Source organism: Tachypleus tridentatus, chromosome 2, assembly GCF_004210375.1.
Source record: "Tachypleus tridentatus isolate NWPU-2018 chromosome 2, ASM421037v1, whole genome shotgun sequence".
NCBI classification, from domain to species: Eukaryota; Metazoa; Arthropoda; class Merostomata; order Xiphosura; family Limulidae; genus Tachypleus; species Tachypleus tridentatus.
Genome location: NC_134826.1, coordinates 22,679,549 through 22,697,077, shown reverse-complemented (window position 1 = coordinate 22,697,077; position 17,529 = coordinate 22,679,549). Strand labels below are relative to the sequence as shown.

The window sequence follows — 17,529 nt, the reverse complement described above, 5'->3', positions numbered from 1 at the left end:
TACAGGTCACAATGGTTATATATGTATATTTCTTATTATACCCTATGTTACAGGTCACAATGGTTATATATGTGTATTTCTTATTATACCCTATGTTACAGGTCACAATGGTTATATATGTGTATTTCTTATTATACCCTATATTACAGGTCACAATGGTTATATATATGCATTTCTTATTATACCCTATGTTACAGGTCACAATGGTTATATATGTGTATTTCTTATTATACCCTATATTACAGGTCACAATGGTTATATATGTGAATTTCTTATTATACCCTATATTACAGGTCACAATGGTTATATATGTATATTTCTTATACCCTATATTACAGGTCACAATGGTTATATATGTGTATTTCTTATTATACCCTATGTTACATGTCACAATGGTTATATATGTGTATTTCTTATTATACCCTATGTTACAGGTCACAATGGTTATATATGTGTATTTCTTATTATACCCTATGTTACATGTCACAATGGTTATATATGTGTATTTCTTATTATACCCTATGTTACATGTCACAATGGTTATATATGTATATTTCTTATTATACCCTATATTACAGGTCACAATGGTTATATATGTATATTTCTTATTATACCCTATATTACAGGTCACAATGGTTATATATGTATATTTCTTATTATACCCTATATTACAGGTCACAATGGTTATATATGTGTATTTCTTATTATACCCTATGTTACATGTCACAATGGTTATATATGTGTATTTCTTATTATACCCTATGTTACAGGTCACAATGGTTATATATGTGTATTTCTTATTATACCCTATGTTACAGGTCACAATGGTTATATATGTGTATTTCTTATTATACCCTATGTTACAGGTCACAATGGTTATATATGTGTATTTCTTATTATACACTATGTTACAGGTCACAATGGTTATATATGTATATTTCTTATTATACCCTATGTTACAGGTCACAATGGTTATATATGTGTATTTCTTATTATACCCTATGTTACAGGTCACAATGGTTATATATGTATATTTCTTATTATACCCTATGTTACAGGTCACAATGGTTATATATGTGTATTTCTTATTATACCCTATGTTACAGGTCACAATGGTTATATGTGTATTTCTTATTATACCCTATGTTACAGGTCACAATGGTTATATGTGTATTTCTTATTATACCCTATATTACAGGTCACAATGGTTATATATGTGTATTTCTTATTATACCCTATGTTACAGGTCACAATGGTTATACATGTATATTTCTTATTATACCCTATGTTACAGGTCACAATGGTTATATATGTGTATTTCTTATTATACCCTATGTTACAGGTCACAATGGTTATATATGTGTATTTCTTATTATACCCTATGTTACAGGTCACAATGGTTATACATGTATATTTCTTATTATACCCTATGTTACAGGTCACAATGGTTATATATGTATATTTCTTATTATACCCTATGTTACAGGTCACAATGGTTATATATGTGTATTTCTTATTATACCCTATGTTACAGGTCACAATGGTTATATATGTATATTTCTTATTATACCCTATGTTACAGGTCACAATGGTTATATATGTATATTTCTTATTATACCCTATGTTACAGGTCACAATGGTTATATATGTGTATTTCTTATTATACCCTATGTTACAGGTAACAGTGGTTATACATATATTTCTTATTATGCCCTTGTAATGGATTCATTTTATTTCCATATTGTAGTTTGATTAATAAATAAACTAATGTAATGATCAAACACCCTCGAATTTATTAGAAACCCAGTTTTTCCTAATGTGCATTTGTAGCTTCTAAATATTAGTATTCTTAAGTAGTAAATATTGGACAACCTTCTTTGATAAATTATTTAGGCAGGGTATTCATGATGAAACTTCGTAGAATGGGCGGCAACTGCCTGTTGTGGAGACACGAGTAGAGGATGACGTTTCAAACGTCTTCTGCCTTTCATCAGCTTAAAGACGAAACACGGAAGTCTTTTGAAAAATCGTCCTCTACACTTGTGTCTCTATAACAGGCAGTTGCTGTCCATTCTACGAAGTTTTCGTGGGACAACCTTTTCTAAAATGCTCATGTGGGAATTGTAAACCTGTACATAGATCATATGATCTATTTAAAAATAATGGTATAAATAAGACAAGATTAGGTCTTTCAACTCGCTCCTGAAGACTACTTTAAAAAAGCTGACTAAGCACTTAAATGTCGTAATGGTTGTATATTGACTTTAATTAAAATGTTTATAATTGTGTATCTATTTGAACATTGTGTGTTATTATTTTAACATTATATACAAGTGCCAAAAAATATTCTAAATACTAATCGATTTCAGAAAACTATGTATACAAATGTTAAAAGTAATATAAGGGTTATCATACCATTTTTTTCAAAGCTGAAGAAGTCATACAAAACATTTGTAGGCCTAAGTGAAATGCAAGTGCTACATGCAGAATATTAAACTTCTACAAACAGTGCAAGTTTGTACAAACAAGTTGCTACTATCACTATTGAAAAGACTTCTTTGCATTTTGCTTATTATGAATGGTGTCATTCATCTACTGAGAAATGCTTGGAAAATTATTTATTTTTCCAGTGCAAAGTACAGGTTTTGAAGAAAAATTGTAAGAAAATGAACAGAAAAAATACTCCTAAAACCTTACCTTGAGTAGCATAAAACTCCAGAAAGAGCAGTCAAAAAACAAAAAAGTTAAAAAGTATTATACGTTTTCTACAGTGGCTGTGTTATGTAAATATATACACATACATCACGTGCAAGTCAAAAGTGATTTTGCTGAGTTTTTTTGGCAGTCTAACATTTTTACAAATCACTTTTTTGTACTTTTCTTTTGACTCAGTAGTAAACACAAGAAGAAATATCTGTAAAATATTTAATGTGTTCAGCATGCACTTTCTCCAATATAACTGCAAAGTTAATTAGTTGATGTAGGTGGAACAAGTCTTCCAACAAATCGTACTTAAGTATATTCAAGCAACTTTTATTAGGCCTACAATTCATATTTTTACAACATTCCAGTCTACCAGTTTCACTGTTGGAAAAAAATACACAGATTCCTCTTTTCTTCATTTTAAGTTTGTGAAATGTACAGACACTGAGTAGACTTTGTAATTAAAATGACTAAGATATTTACTTTTTTTTTCTGCACAGAAAACCATTTTTAAAATGTTTGTTAATATCAATAAATTGTGTATCCAGCCTAACACAACACATATCAAACACAACTGTCTGTTTTTATAGCAAAGCATCTAAAGGCTACCTACTACTAACCCCAGTTTTGAACTGCAATCCACAGGGAAAGCAGCCAACCAGCAGGAATCACCAGCAAACCTTAGGCTGCTTGTTATCAACAAATAATTGGTAAGGTCATCACACTATTATGTACCCATGACTGACAAGTACAACATTTTCAAGTTTATACCAAAGATAACTATCAACATTTTCATTCACCAACATTACACATTTTCCATAAAATGAAATCTAAATACATAAAAAATTCAAAACCAAAATCACTAACCAATGTTACAACCGTGTATTTTATGAATATTTTATATCATACCATTTCAATGAAGCTCTGAAAGTTTCCCACATATTCCCATTTCATTTTTTGCTTCTTTTTTACATGTAAGCTAAGCTACCCATTGTGATCAATTCATTCGCTAAGCTACCCATTGTGATCAATTCATTCGTTAAGCTACCCATTGTGATCAATTCATTCGTTAAGCTACCCATTGTGATCAATTCATTCTATTTTTTAATCCAATTTTATTGGCAATTATGTGCTCAACTAATCACTAGTCCTTTACAAAAGTTAAAAAAAATCTAAATTAGTTCATATCTAAAATGCGTGTATCCAAAAGTAAATATTTCTGAATGAAACAGGCAACAACATGCCTAATTCAGGGTAATAACTGTAGAAGAGATCTTTGAAAACTAACAAAGTACTTGTGCTACATTTGTTATCCAGAACCAGATAATTGTATGTATTCTACCTTTGTTTTAATCACAAACACTAGTCTTTCTTCAGTAGTAACTTGCTACCATCTAACACAGCTGTCTCTCTCTCTCTCTTTATATTACTATTTAAAAAACAACAACAACAAATGTTGTGATAGCAGAATGATCATAACATGATGGCTGATGAATGACAAAAATATTAAAATTATGATTTTAAATTTTAAAAAATTCTGGTAACATTTCCATCTTAAACTTCTACTTGTTCAGCAATAATGCTCTGAATATTTCTAAACTATTACCAAACTTATATGATAAATATTGGAATGAAAACAAAAACTTAGATTTCACAAAAATATCAGATGCTCAAAGAAAAACTTAAAAATTAATACATTTTAAAATCAATCACTTTAAAAGCTATCAAATATGCTTATCAAAAGGTTTTGTATTGCATTTCACATGCCTCATTAATTAATCTTTTAATTCTATGAAGAGCTCTCTCCTGGAGTTTTCTACTTAACGTGAGATACATTGAAACATCATTGCTTGGATATTTTCTTTCTTTAGCTACATGTAAAAGAGTTCTTAGTTCAAACACAAATACAATAACAAAGAAGAGAAGAAAAACTGTATTATAGCACTGGTAACTAACTCACTACAATTTGCATTTCTGACAGTAAATATTAGCTTCATGAATCATTTTACAAATTAATAGATCTTTAAAATATCTCCCACCTAACTCTGTGTCAAGCTAAAATAAAGTGTGTGTGTTTAAAGTAATTTCACACTGTAAAAAAATATTTTTACTCTTTTCACTACATGTTTGTATTGGATATCTCAACATGCAATGACCCCCTGGCAACAGTATTCATTACTGAAAAAAATGAAAATGCTAATTTTTAACAGTTTTTCTGAAGTACATTTTTAGTATAATAATTCTCTATGTTACATTCTTTTGTCACTGGAACTATGAATTGATACCATTTTAAATTGAGTTTTTAAGGAGTTTATGCTTCCACACAACAAATGTAAAGATGTGTGGAGTTTAAATCAAAGGGTTTTCCTTGTTTTTACCAATAGCAAAGTAACTGATGTCTCTGTAATTTACACTTGTAAGATATTGGTACCAGTACAAGGTACGTATTTAACAATTAAAAAAACCCAATAAAAACACCTACTGATTTCCATAAATAATAGAGATCAAATCATTTAACTTCAACTTTATTTGCTGTTCACGTGTCTGAACTTCTTTCCAAAAATTTAAACTTTCAACTTACTGTTCACCAAAATTTTGTCATTAATAGCTCATTGTTAGTACTTGAGTTAACTTTCTTTACCAATGGACAATATTATCCAAAAGAGGTTTTTGTTGAAGCTAACTTATGTTGTGATGCAAGAATGGAAATAACATTATCTAAAATACTTAAAACTTTACTATTCATTAGCTTTCTTAATGTAGAATAATTGAATCATACTTAAAACATGATTGAGTATGGAAATCCAATTAGGTTGGATTCCTAACACTGGATTTCATTTTATTTATGAAGTAACAATAAATAAAGTGTATCTGATTAATCCTTTACAGACTGGTGTAAGAAACTAATTTTTTTTTTGTCACAGTGGAAATACTTAACCATAATACATCAAACCTGCTAAATAGTATCTGGTTTAGAAATTAAGAATTTTTTTATAATTCAAGTTTTATTTTTACACTGACTTTTAAAATTTTACAACTTGTAAGTTCCTGATCTAGGATAGTACAATCCACATTCTTCTAAAACTCATCAATAAGAATATTCTATGAGGGTCTTTTATACAGTTGCTTCAAAATAACACCATGTAACAAATTTTTTACCTTTTCTTGTTCCTGGGCAGAATGTGTTATTTCCCAATTGTGTATACCTAAAGTAAATGGAAAAGACCTATTTTTCTCTTAAAACTTTGCTTTTGTGACCAAGGAGTGTATAACAAAAACATGATGGAAGACTATATTAGGAGGCTGATACGTGAAAGTGATTTACATTACAGTCGCAAATCTCAAAAAACTACTCACTTTTAAACATTTTTGTATGACTTTAGTATAAATACATGTGAACCTTGATTCATATGTTGTTTTATTCAGTCCTTATGTAAATGAAAATGTGCAAATTTGTCTGTTTTTACATAGAAAATAGGTTAATTTCTAAATTTCATTATCCAGGCTACAAAAGCAAAGTTTGAAAGGAATAATGGCCATTTTCTGTACTTTTACAACGTAAGCAATTAAGAAATAACACATACTATCCAGGAACAAAATGTGTTACATAGTGTTATCAACAAACACAAGGCTCCACTTAACTTTATACTTAAAGGGGAAAAAACGAATTATACACACTCTTACCTTCATAGTTAAGAAATTGGAGCACATGATTTGTATTTTATTTATTTATTTATTTTTATAATCTGTTGTCCCTTTGTATTTGGAAAGCCAAAATTTCAGGTCTTGAAGAGAGTTCCAATGATGAAACAAATTTGATTTAGGCAACTTTAGCACTATAGCATTATTAACTGCCTGCTCTCATTCTGTGACAAGTGGAATGTACACAGCCTATGTTGACCACCAAGCAGTTAAGATTTGGAAAAACAAAAATTGTGACTGTTTATTTTTACTCTCATGAAGTAAGAATGCAGCAGTAATGAGCTTTCTCCTTAAATCTTGCATTCTTAAACAGCAAGCATGATAAATAAACATCTCCTAGACAAAGTGTTGTATCATAACATTACAAATACTTTCTCTATACTTACATTTCAAAGTTTATTACATAAAGTTACAATTCATATATCCAATCAGTTTTAACCTGACTGATACTGATCAACATTTCTTTCGTTACTTTATATTACATAAAGTTACAATTCATATATATCAATCAGGTTTAACCTGACTGATACTGATCAGCATTTCTTCCGTTACTTTATTTTGCTAACTACAATAGTTACTACTGCCACCTATAAATAATAAAAAACACTAAAGAAATTGTATTTAAAAGAAGGCTGGTGCAAGTAGTAAAACTTTAAAATACAATACAGAACAACTTCCAACCTTTTTAGGTCATCTTCAGGTTAACAAATAGGGTTAAAACTTTGTTATTTATTTTAATTGAAGTCTTAATACCAATACCAGATATCTTTAGAGAATATTTTTATATCATGTGGATTTCATGAATTACTGCAGAAACTGATAAAGGATTATCATTATATTACCTTCCAGACTGGCATCAAGGAAAAACATATCATTATATTACCTTCCAGACTGGCATCAAGGTAAAACATATCATTATATTACCTTCCAGACTGGCATCAAGGTAAAACATATCATTATATTACCTTCCAGACTGGCATCAAGGTAAAACATATCATTATATTACCTTCCAGACTGGCATCAAGGTAAAACATATTATCATTATATTACCTTCCAGACTGGCATCAAGGTAAAACATATTATCATTATATTACCTTCCACTCTGGCATCAAGGTAAAACATATTATCATTATATTACCTTCCAGACTGGCATCAAGGTAAAACATATTATCATTATATTACCTTCCACTCTGGCATCAAAGTAAAACATATTATCATTATATTACCTTCCACTCTGGCTTCAAAGTAAAACATATTATCATTATATTACCTTCCACTCTGGCTTCAAAGTAAAACATATTATCATTATATTACCTTCCACTCTGGCATCAAGGTAAAACATATTATCATTATATTACCTTCCAGACTGGCATCAAGGTAAAACATATTATCATTATATTACCTTCCACTCTGGCATCAAAGTAAAACATATTATCATTATATTACCTTCCACTCTGGCTTCAAAGTAAAACATATTATCATTATATTACCTTCCACTCTGGCATCAAGGTAAAACATATTATCATTATATTACCTTCCAGACTGGCATCAAGGTAAAACATATTATCATTATATTACCTTCCACTCTGGCATCAAGGTAAAACATATTATCATTATATTACCTTCCACTCTGGCATCAAGGTAAAACATATTATCATTATATTACCTTCCACTCTGGCATCAAAGTAAAACATTATCATTATATTACCTTCCACTCTGGCATCAAGGTAAAACATATTATCATTATATTACCTTCCACTCTGGCATCAAAGTAAAACATATCATTATATTACCTTCCACTCTGGCTTCAAAGTAAAACATATTATCATTATATTACCTTCCACTCTGGCATCAAGGTAAAACATATTATCATTATATTACCTTCCAGACTGGCATCAAAGTAAAACATATTATCATTATATTACCTTCCAGACTGGCATCAAGGTAAAACATATTATCATTATATTACCTTCCAGACTGGCATCAAGGTAAAACATATTATCATTATATTACCTTCCAGACTGGCATCAAGGTAAAACATATTATCATTATATTACCTTCCAGACTGGCATCAAGGTAAAACATATTATCATTATATTACCTTCCAGACTGGCATCAAGGTAAAACATATTATCATTATATTACCTTCCAGACTGGCATCAAGGTAAAACATATTATCATTATATTACCTTCCAGACTGGCATCAAGGTAAAACATATTATCATTATATTATCTTCCAGACTGGCATCAAGGTAAAACATATTATCATTATATTACCTTCCAGACTGGCATCAAGGTAAAACATATTATCATTATATTACCTTCCAGACTGGCATCAAGGTAAAACATATTATCATTATATTACCTTCCAGACTGGCATCAAGGTAAAACATATTATCATTATATTACCTTCCAGACTGGCATCAAGGTGAAACATATTTGCTGATAATATTCTTGACAAAAATCATTTTATATTTAATAAATTTGATTTTCAATAAAGTATAATGATTTGAGTTCAGAATAATCTGCTATAAACTATTGCACTCTTTAAACTTAATTAGGCTTATCTTGTGTCCTGTCATACAAAAAAGTTTATTAGCTTTCAAAGAAATTTAAATGAACCCAAACATTTTCAGAAACAAAAAGAACATCTAAAGAAATTAAAACATCTTCACAGAAATGTGGTTTTGTGCACAAGTCTTCTAAACTTCCCACCAAATTCTACTGTTTTTCTCTGTAAGAAAGTAAGGGCTTGTCATTTTCCCAGTAAAACAAATTAGTTCTTAATGCTTAATGGCAGCCATCATCAACTTAAAACATCTGCACTGCTTAAGATTTAAAGCACTATTCGCTATAGACTGACAAGTTGTTTTTACAATATACACTCTATCCAGTGGTATTTAAGCCTCTTCTGTAGCTATTTCCACAGCTGAGTTAAATAATAGTTGTTCACATCACATGCTATTAAGTCATAATAGGGCAGGACAAAAAGGTTGTACCCATAAAATGTGAAAAAAGAATGAAAATCACATGAGAAATAAAATCTTAAGATTTATGTTCTCAAGAGATAATATTTTATTAGCAAATGTAAACTTACACTTCATAACTGGAAGAAATAAATTCTAAACATTTTGGTAAATGTGTTGTTTGCAGAGTTTTGCAAAAAAATGTAAATTTGAGAATCACACTAAATGCATGTCACTACGTGTGAAATATATTAATTCTAAAGTATTTTGGAAGAATAAAATTGTTAAAACAGAATTAGTTTCTATTTTCATTTTGAAATTTGATACATAGGTGTGCAATTAACTCCTGAAAGGTACTGTATGGTTCAGGTAGGGTTAAAAATGTACATAACCACAGTTTCACAAGTTTTTCTAATAAAACAACTAATACTTTTAAAACTTTAACTCACCAGGAACAAGCTCCATTACTATCATGATAGGCTGTTTCTGTACACATATTCCAATAAAGTTCACAATATTTGGATGGTTATACTGTTTTAGAATGCGACCCTCGAGCAAAAACTTCTTCTTCTGTTCCTCGGGAAGGTTTACACGACACGTCTTTACTGCCACATCTTGTCCGGTTATTCTTAATTTTCCTTTGTAAACATCACCAAAATTTCCCTATCAAAATTGAATCAAAAGGCAAAGATTAAGTCACTTTAATCATTACATGCCAATAATGTAGTTTCATATAAAAGGTACATTATTAGCGTATATAAGCAGCATTGAGATTGCTCATTATAAACTAGCAGATCTATCAGTTATTTATTAAAACTGTCACAAATTATGAGATAATAACTGGATAAACAGGTTGACCAAGAAACACATTGAAAATTTACAATTAAATTCATAATTATTACACAAACTTCAATTCAGCTATACTATAGCAAAGATATTTAAAACTAATTCACTATTTTGTTATAGAGTGTGTTTTATGGTTTAAAATGTACATAACATATGTACTAAAATGGAATTACAAGCAGAGTAAAACTGAATTTCTCATATTTAATTAACTTTAGATTATATAATTTTTTAATTAAGCTACAGTAAATTATAACAATTAACTAGTTACATATGTATTTGAAACAGTTGAAACACTGGACATCTTTAATATTTTGGATAAATCTGAAAACCAGCTGAATATAGTGCAACCTAAAGTTTTCATTAACAAATAAATGAAATGAGGCACAAAAATCTTTAATGGATAACCAATCATACACAGTGTTAACTCCAAACTACACTGTTAGTCAACAACACATCCTGATGTAATGTTACAGCCGTGATCAGTAAGTTAAGTAATACAAGTTTTAAACAACTTTTTGTAGTATAATTGTAATTATTATAACTCACTAGGACGACTAACAAGTAAGTACAAATATATGCGTTAGTCACCTAAAGTTCGCCTTTCTGCTCCTGGTTTCTAGTTATTTGACGTCACAGCCATTTCCTAATTTCATATCAAACCAGTTGTACTTCAAAAAGGAATAAAAAAAAAAGTCTAAATTATGAATTAAAAATTTAAATTGTGTTAAAAAGGTCAATGGCCTTTAAAAAACTAAAAATATTTGTAAGGTAAACAGTGTCATCATTGCCAATAACACTGTAACATTACAGATAAACCTTGGGACAGATCATGTTTAAAATGGTGCCGTCATTGAAAGTCATAACAACAGCAAGACAGTAAAATGTGACTCATTGTCTGAGTGTTACACAGACAACATACTGGTGCATCAGTCCCAGTTAACAGAAAATGATGAGTTAAAAAACTGTGACCAATGCATAGTCTAGTTAGAACAACTTCCTATTTCTGATCCTTATGGAAGCAAGATGGCCAAAGTCCAATAGCGAGTATTATTTGGAAAAGCTTGTTTTCACGTTCCCCCTTCCAAGTCGACTGCCAACTAGCATGGTGTCAAGCCTTGAATACAGGACCATAATCCATGTATGGAACAGGCCCAGCAGTGATAGTGCCAGAGCAGACAGATTTAGCTGTAGTGGCAGCAAGCTCATTCCTGTGAATACCAATGTGGCCTGATATTCAGAAAAATTGGATAGAAGTAGATGTTAAAGAGAAATGGTCCAGTCAGTTTTAAATATCTGCACAAATAGAGTGTGAACTAATGTGAAGCAATTCCAGGGCCAGTAGAGAACTGAGTGAGTCGGTATAAATAGTGCAATTTGAGTACTGCTTAGCTCCAGGTTAACAGAAGTGACGTACAATTCAGTAGTGAACACAGAAGCTGTAGAGGAGATTCTGCACACAACCACCAAACCACAACAAACAATGACAGAGCCCACACAGTCACTGATTTCAAACCATCTGTATAAATAGGAATGGAAGGATGGTTCGAAAGATGTTCAGCAAATAACAGACAGTATTTCTAATCAGGAGTTCTGCTTTTCTCAGATGAATTAAAGATAGGTCACATTTGGGGACTGTAATAAACCATGGTGGGATTGGCTGACCAGTGGACATTGCACTGTTATCTAAGGACAGACCTAATTCATCAAACTGCACCTGGATATGAAAGCCAAAAGAAGCAATGGCAGATTGTCTGTTCTGAAAAAGCATGATCCACTGAGGTGCAAAGAAAGTTCATGAGACTATGTATAAGCTCTGAAATGGAGAAGTGCAGAAAGTCCTGGTACAGAGCCGAAGTCCTGGCAGATCCACAGACCAGTGATCCATAGTTTCAGTTGAATAAAAGCAGGATATATATTTAGCATAGAACATTGATCTGCTCCCAAAACAGTGGAAGAGAGGACACAGAAGATGTTCAGTGCTCTTGTACATTTGACCTGTAGCTACTTGATGTGTGGTATAAAGGTCAGCTTACTGTCAAAGATAAACCACAAAAACTTTTTCTTAGGGATCATAACTCCAATGATACGGAGTTCAGGAACGGGATGAATATTCCCATTGGCTGCAAAAGTGCATGCACACAGTTTTAGAGATAGAGAAGGTAAAGTCATTTGCTGTGGTCCACTTCAGTAAATGATTGAGAGCAGTCTGCAGCTACTGCTCAATATACCTCATGTTCAACGACTGACACAAGATGTGAAAGTTGTCGACATAGAGCCCGTTTGCAACAGTAAGAGGGAGTTGTTCAGCAATGGTATTAATCTTTATACTGAAAAGTGTAACACTCAAAACACGGCCATGAGGGACTCCAAGTTCCTGTGAAAAGAAAGGGAAAGTGTCAAACTCGCACAAACTTGGAATCACCTGTCAATTAAAAAATGTTTTAAAAAATTGACAAATGGCCATGTAATCCATATAAATGGAGGTCTTCAAAATGCCATATCTCCATCTTGTGTCACATGCCTTCTCAACGTCAAAGAATATTGTTGCAAGATGTTGTTTGAGAAAGGCTTCTCTGGTTGGCATTTCAAGTCGAATCAGGTGGTCCATGGTGGAGCACTGTCATCGGAACCCACACTGGGTGGGTGAGAGGAGGTTATTTGATTTGAAGAACCAAACAAGATGAGTATTAACTATCCTCTCTAAGGTCTTACAGAGACAATTCCTCAAAGCAATTGGATTGTAGTTTGAAGGAATCTTGGGATCCTTTCCACATTTACAGAAAGGTAGGACAATAGCCTGGCACCAGGCATCAAGAAAAACTTCTCCTACCAGATCCAGTTAAAAACAATCAGAAGAATAGCAAGAGAAGCAGAAGATAGATGGCGCAGCATTTCATAGTGTACATTATCAGGTTCGACTGATGTACTTGCCAGACTGATGAAGGGCCAGTTTGAGTTTTGCTAGTGTAATGGAACAATTATAGTCAGAGAAAATCAACTCAAAAGGAAAGAAGTCTGAGTCTTGATGGTTAAAAAGGTGAAGGAAGAAGCAGAAGTGCTAGATACCTGGCAAAAGCTTTCAACTAGAGTATCAGTGATGCTCTGATATCAGCTACTTCCTGGCCATCAAAAAAGCAAGATCGAGAGGGGACAGAATTATATTGCCCACTGACCTTTGAAATCTTGTCCCACATGACTTTGGAACTGGTGGTAGAAGATATCCTGGTTGTGAACTTTATGCAAGAGTCCTTCTGGCTTTTGACATCTCACCCACTGAGCATGTGCATGGGCCTGCTGGAAAGTGAAGCTGTGCAAGAGTGTAGGATATCTATGAAACATATTCCAGGCCTGTTTTTGAGCCTTCCATGCCATGTGGCAGGTAGGATCCCACCACGGACGAGGATATCCTGAAAAACGAGTCAAGGTTTTAGGAATACATTGAGCAGCTGCCTGTATAATATAGTCAGTTACTGCTGCCACACAGCCATTTATTGATGGCTGACAGATGATTGCAAGGTCAAGTTTTGTTCAAGCTTCCACCAGGGCACATGGCATTGTCAATCCTCTATGATATAGGGAATGGGAACAAATTGAGAGATCAATAGCAGTAAAGGACTGACTAGGTGCATGAAAACAAGTATAAGAACCACTATTGAAAAGAGAAAAGTTGTGATCAGAAAGCATACACTACAGAGCAACCCCTCCCATCAATATTAGCACTTCCTCAGAGAAGATGATGTATATTAAAGTCCCCCACGATTAAAAAGGGAGACAGCAACTATTCAACAAAAGCATTAAGGTCTGATTGTTCACAGGTCTCTCCTGACAAGAGGTAGAGAGAACAAACAGTAATAATACAGCCCAAAGAAATACGAATGGCTACAGCCTCCAAGGGTCTGTTGAGTGGCAAAGACAGGTGGGCACACGCTGATCAACCAATAGTGCCTACCCCTATGCACTCATCCATCACACAGCCTGTCATTTCCATACAAAAAAAACTGCCAAAAGGTGAATGTATCAGCAGGTTTTAGAAATGTTTCCTGTAAGGAAAGACATACAGGATGGTTGTAAGCAGTCAGTGCTTTGATGTCATCCAGACAAGAACCTAAACCTTGACAATTCCATTGTATCAAGGTGGCCATTTTTGTTTATGTGTAGAAAGCAAATTGGGTGGGGAGCCCTTCTGTTTATGACGTCTTTTTTATTTATTGTATTTATTCAAGGGAGGTCTATCGACCTCCATAGATCCTGCCCTGGGCCGATTGGGTAAGTTTTTGTTGTTGGAAGAGCATTCCAGCAACTGAGGACGTGAACATATGATAATTTTCCATCTTAGAATGGGAGGATAAGTTGTACCCAAGGAAATGCCTGTACCCAGAACCAAAGGAAGGGGATCTTGGAGTTCACTAGAATGTACATTAGGGAGAGAGATGGGTCTTGACATTGATTCATCAACTTTTTAACCATGGAGGTTAAAAGTATTTTCATTTGGTTTTAGAACAACTTTTTGGAGGCACAGAGAAATCCGTCTGCATCCCCACTGTAATAGTGGAACAAAGTGCAGCAGCACATGTCCAAGATGAAGTGATGGACAGCAACTTTCGAGCTTTGGGATAAGTAATGTTACGAATCATTTTCAAAGACTGCACTTCTTTTCTTCCGACCATTTAGGGCAAGAACAAAAGTAGGATGGATGAGAGCTATTGCAAATGATACAATGAGAGTCCATTTCACACTGACATCATAGTCCTAACGACTGAAATGAGTACACGTACAAGTACCACGACATGACATCTTCCAGTGACTAAATTGCTGACACTGGAAAAATCTGAGAGGATTTGGAATGTATGGCTGTACCTTGCAATTAATAACCTGCCTTGATGGTGGCAGGTGGATGCAGTGATGTAAATGTCAGAAAGTGACATTGGTCAGCATCATAGTTCCATCTTACTGCAGAAGCTCCTTGGGTGGAGAAATCCAGCGAGAATTTATGACTCGAGGATCTTCTTCAAATCCCTCTCAACAATAACTCCTCGCACAAATTCAAAGTAGCACAAGGTGTAACCTCTATAGGTATATCCCCAATTGCCTCTGAATGCAAGAGGAGTTCACTGTGTTGAAATGTGGATGTTCCCACCAATATGTCACCAGATTGAAGCTTCTTTATTGACTTTGGATAGCCAGCAAATCTCTCTAGTCCCTTCTGAATGAGAATATAGGATAAGAAAATGAGGTACAACAGATGTTATAGATGTTGAAGATTGCTGCTAAGAATCTTCAAGATGTAATCATGTTCCTATGGAATTTTTTCCTTATTTAAGTTTTTATATGGAGGATCCATAAAAAAAGAAGGGAAATATCGGTGCCCACTGACACCACCTACCATGTACTCCTACAACATCAAACAAGGATGCTGCAGCAACACCAGGGTTTTGTGAGCACTATACCCAATATCAGCACCAGATACAATATCCACAACACCTGTTGAGAACATCCAACACTAGTACTTGACTGACCCTAGCCCAAGTGGACCAGCTGACTGATCCAAGGGGGGCCACCCCAAGGCTACCTGTCTACAGAAATTCAAGGCCAAAGTGGTGTGTTGGGTTTGGACCCTTCACCCACCAGGATCCTCTCCTTCCCTTCATGGGTCACCATGCATGGCAAGTATGTGGGTGGATGTTTAGATCCCAGAGGAGATAAACTAAAAGAACAGAACCTTCCCTGGGAGGTCCCCTCACCATGTACAGGAATCCATACCGAGGGGAGTTTACACTGAAACAATCAGTTATAAACAATTCTTGTGAAGGAAGAAAAAATGGTTTAAATATATAAATACAATTAAAGGAAGGTTTGAGAGTATACTGTTCACTTACATCAGTTTTTACCTGAAGTGTACAAATTAGTACTTATTTCCACATATTATCCCATAATAAATACATTTCAAATTGAAATTAACATTTTAACAGATTAACTTCTAATTTCACTAGATTAACTACCAATTTTTTAGAACATGCATAAAAATTTCATATAAATAAACATGTGAAAATGTTAAAAAATAAAAATTATTATAATAGCCTAGTGAAAAAAAATAACCATCACTAACCCTTCCAATTTTTTCTATTAAATCAATATCATCATTGTTTAGTTCCCATCTTTCACGAGAAACAGGAGTTTTCAGAACTGCTCCCGATTTTGCTGTAACAGGTAGACCTGAGTGATGTTGGTACTGAATCAGCTCACGAATAGTAGCAAAAACTGGACCTTCAAACCTGTATCCTCCCTGAGTAAGAAACAAAATCAGACTGTGCAATGCAATGTACTAATCACTTTTATGAATTACTCAACATGCGAGTGACGGCCCACAGTTTTGGATGTTATCAGTGCTTTTGTACTACTTAATAGCTTCCGATAGCCGAAATATCCAAATAATGTCTTATTGATGTAACACCAAAATTATATAAACACTAGTAAAAGTAAAAAAGATGGAAATTTTAGAGAATAAAACTGGATCATAAAGTATTTTCTTCTAATACGACTTGTGTTAAAATTCAATTTTCTTTACAATATACTTTTCACAAATTGCTTCAACCAACAATTAAATTGTGTTTTAGCTGTAAACTTATGTTTAAAACTACAATTCAGAAAATTTTGTTGACAATGTTTTAGTATAAAATCCACATTCTTACTGTGGATCAATGTTTGTTTGTTTGTTTTGGAATTTCACACAAAGCTATTCGAGGACTATCTGTGCTAGCCGTCCCTAATTTAGCAGTGTAAGACTAGAGGGAAGGCAGCTAGTCATCACCACCCACCACCAACTCTTGGGCTACTCTTTTACCAATGAATAGTGGGACTGACCGTCACATTATAATGCCCCCACTGCTGGGAGAGCGAGCATGTTTGGCGCGACGGGGATGCGAACTCGCGACCCTCAGATTACGAGTTGCATGCCTTAACATGCTTGGCCATGCCGGGCCTCTGTGGATCAATGATGACAAATGTAAAAAAGAAAACAATGTTGAAGTTTTGTATGGTATTAAAATAGACAGAAATTTATTTGTACATAAAGAAATTTTAGTTTATTTTGTCACAAGGTTAATTACGAAATAACAAATGCCTGAGATGGTTTTATTGTACTGAAAATTTTACATGTTCTACAGTTATCCCTGTGCAGTGAATCTGAAAATATCATTCATCTCCATCAGGTACAGAATTTTTCACAAACATTATATGTACTTTTACATAAGCAAATCACTCCTGTTGAAATCAGGTAACTTTTTCTTTTTAATGCTTAAAATGTTGACAAACA

The 17,529-nt window shown here is 33.3% G+C and overlaps 1 protein-coding gene across 7 annotated transcripts in view; it reads right to left on the bottom strand.

Moving 5' to 3' along the window:
• The window catches only part of FER (tyrosine-protein kinase Fer), a 108,269-nt gene that overhangs the window by 17,800 nt on the left and 72,940 nt on the right, over nt 1–17,529 (bottom strand). For all 7 annotated transcript variants that reach the window (XM_076480455.1, XM_076480481.1, XM_076480490.1 and 4 more), the window contains 2 exons: nt 16,324–16,500; nt 9,821–10,034 (listed from right to left, as the gene is read on the bottom strand). In XM_076480455.1, coding sequence (XP_076336570.1) covers nt 9,821–10,034; nt 16,324–16,500 — 391 coding nt within the window. The remainder of the gene's footprint in view (nt 1–9,820; nt 10,035–16,323; nt 16,501–17,529) is intronic.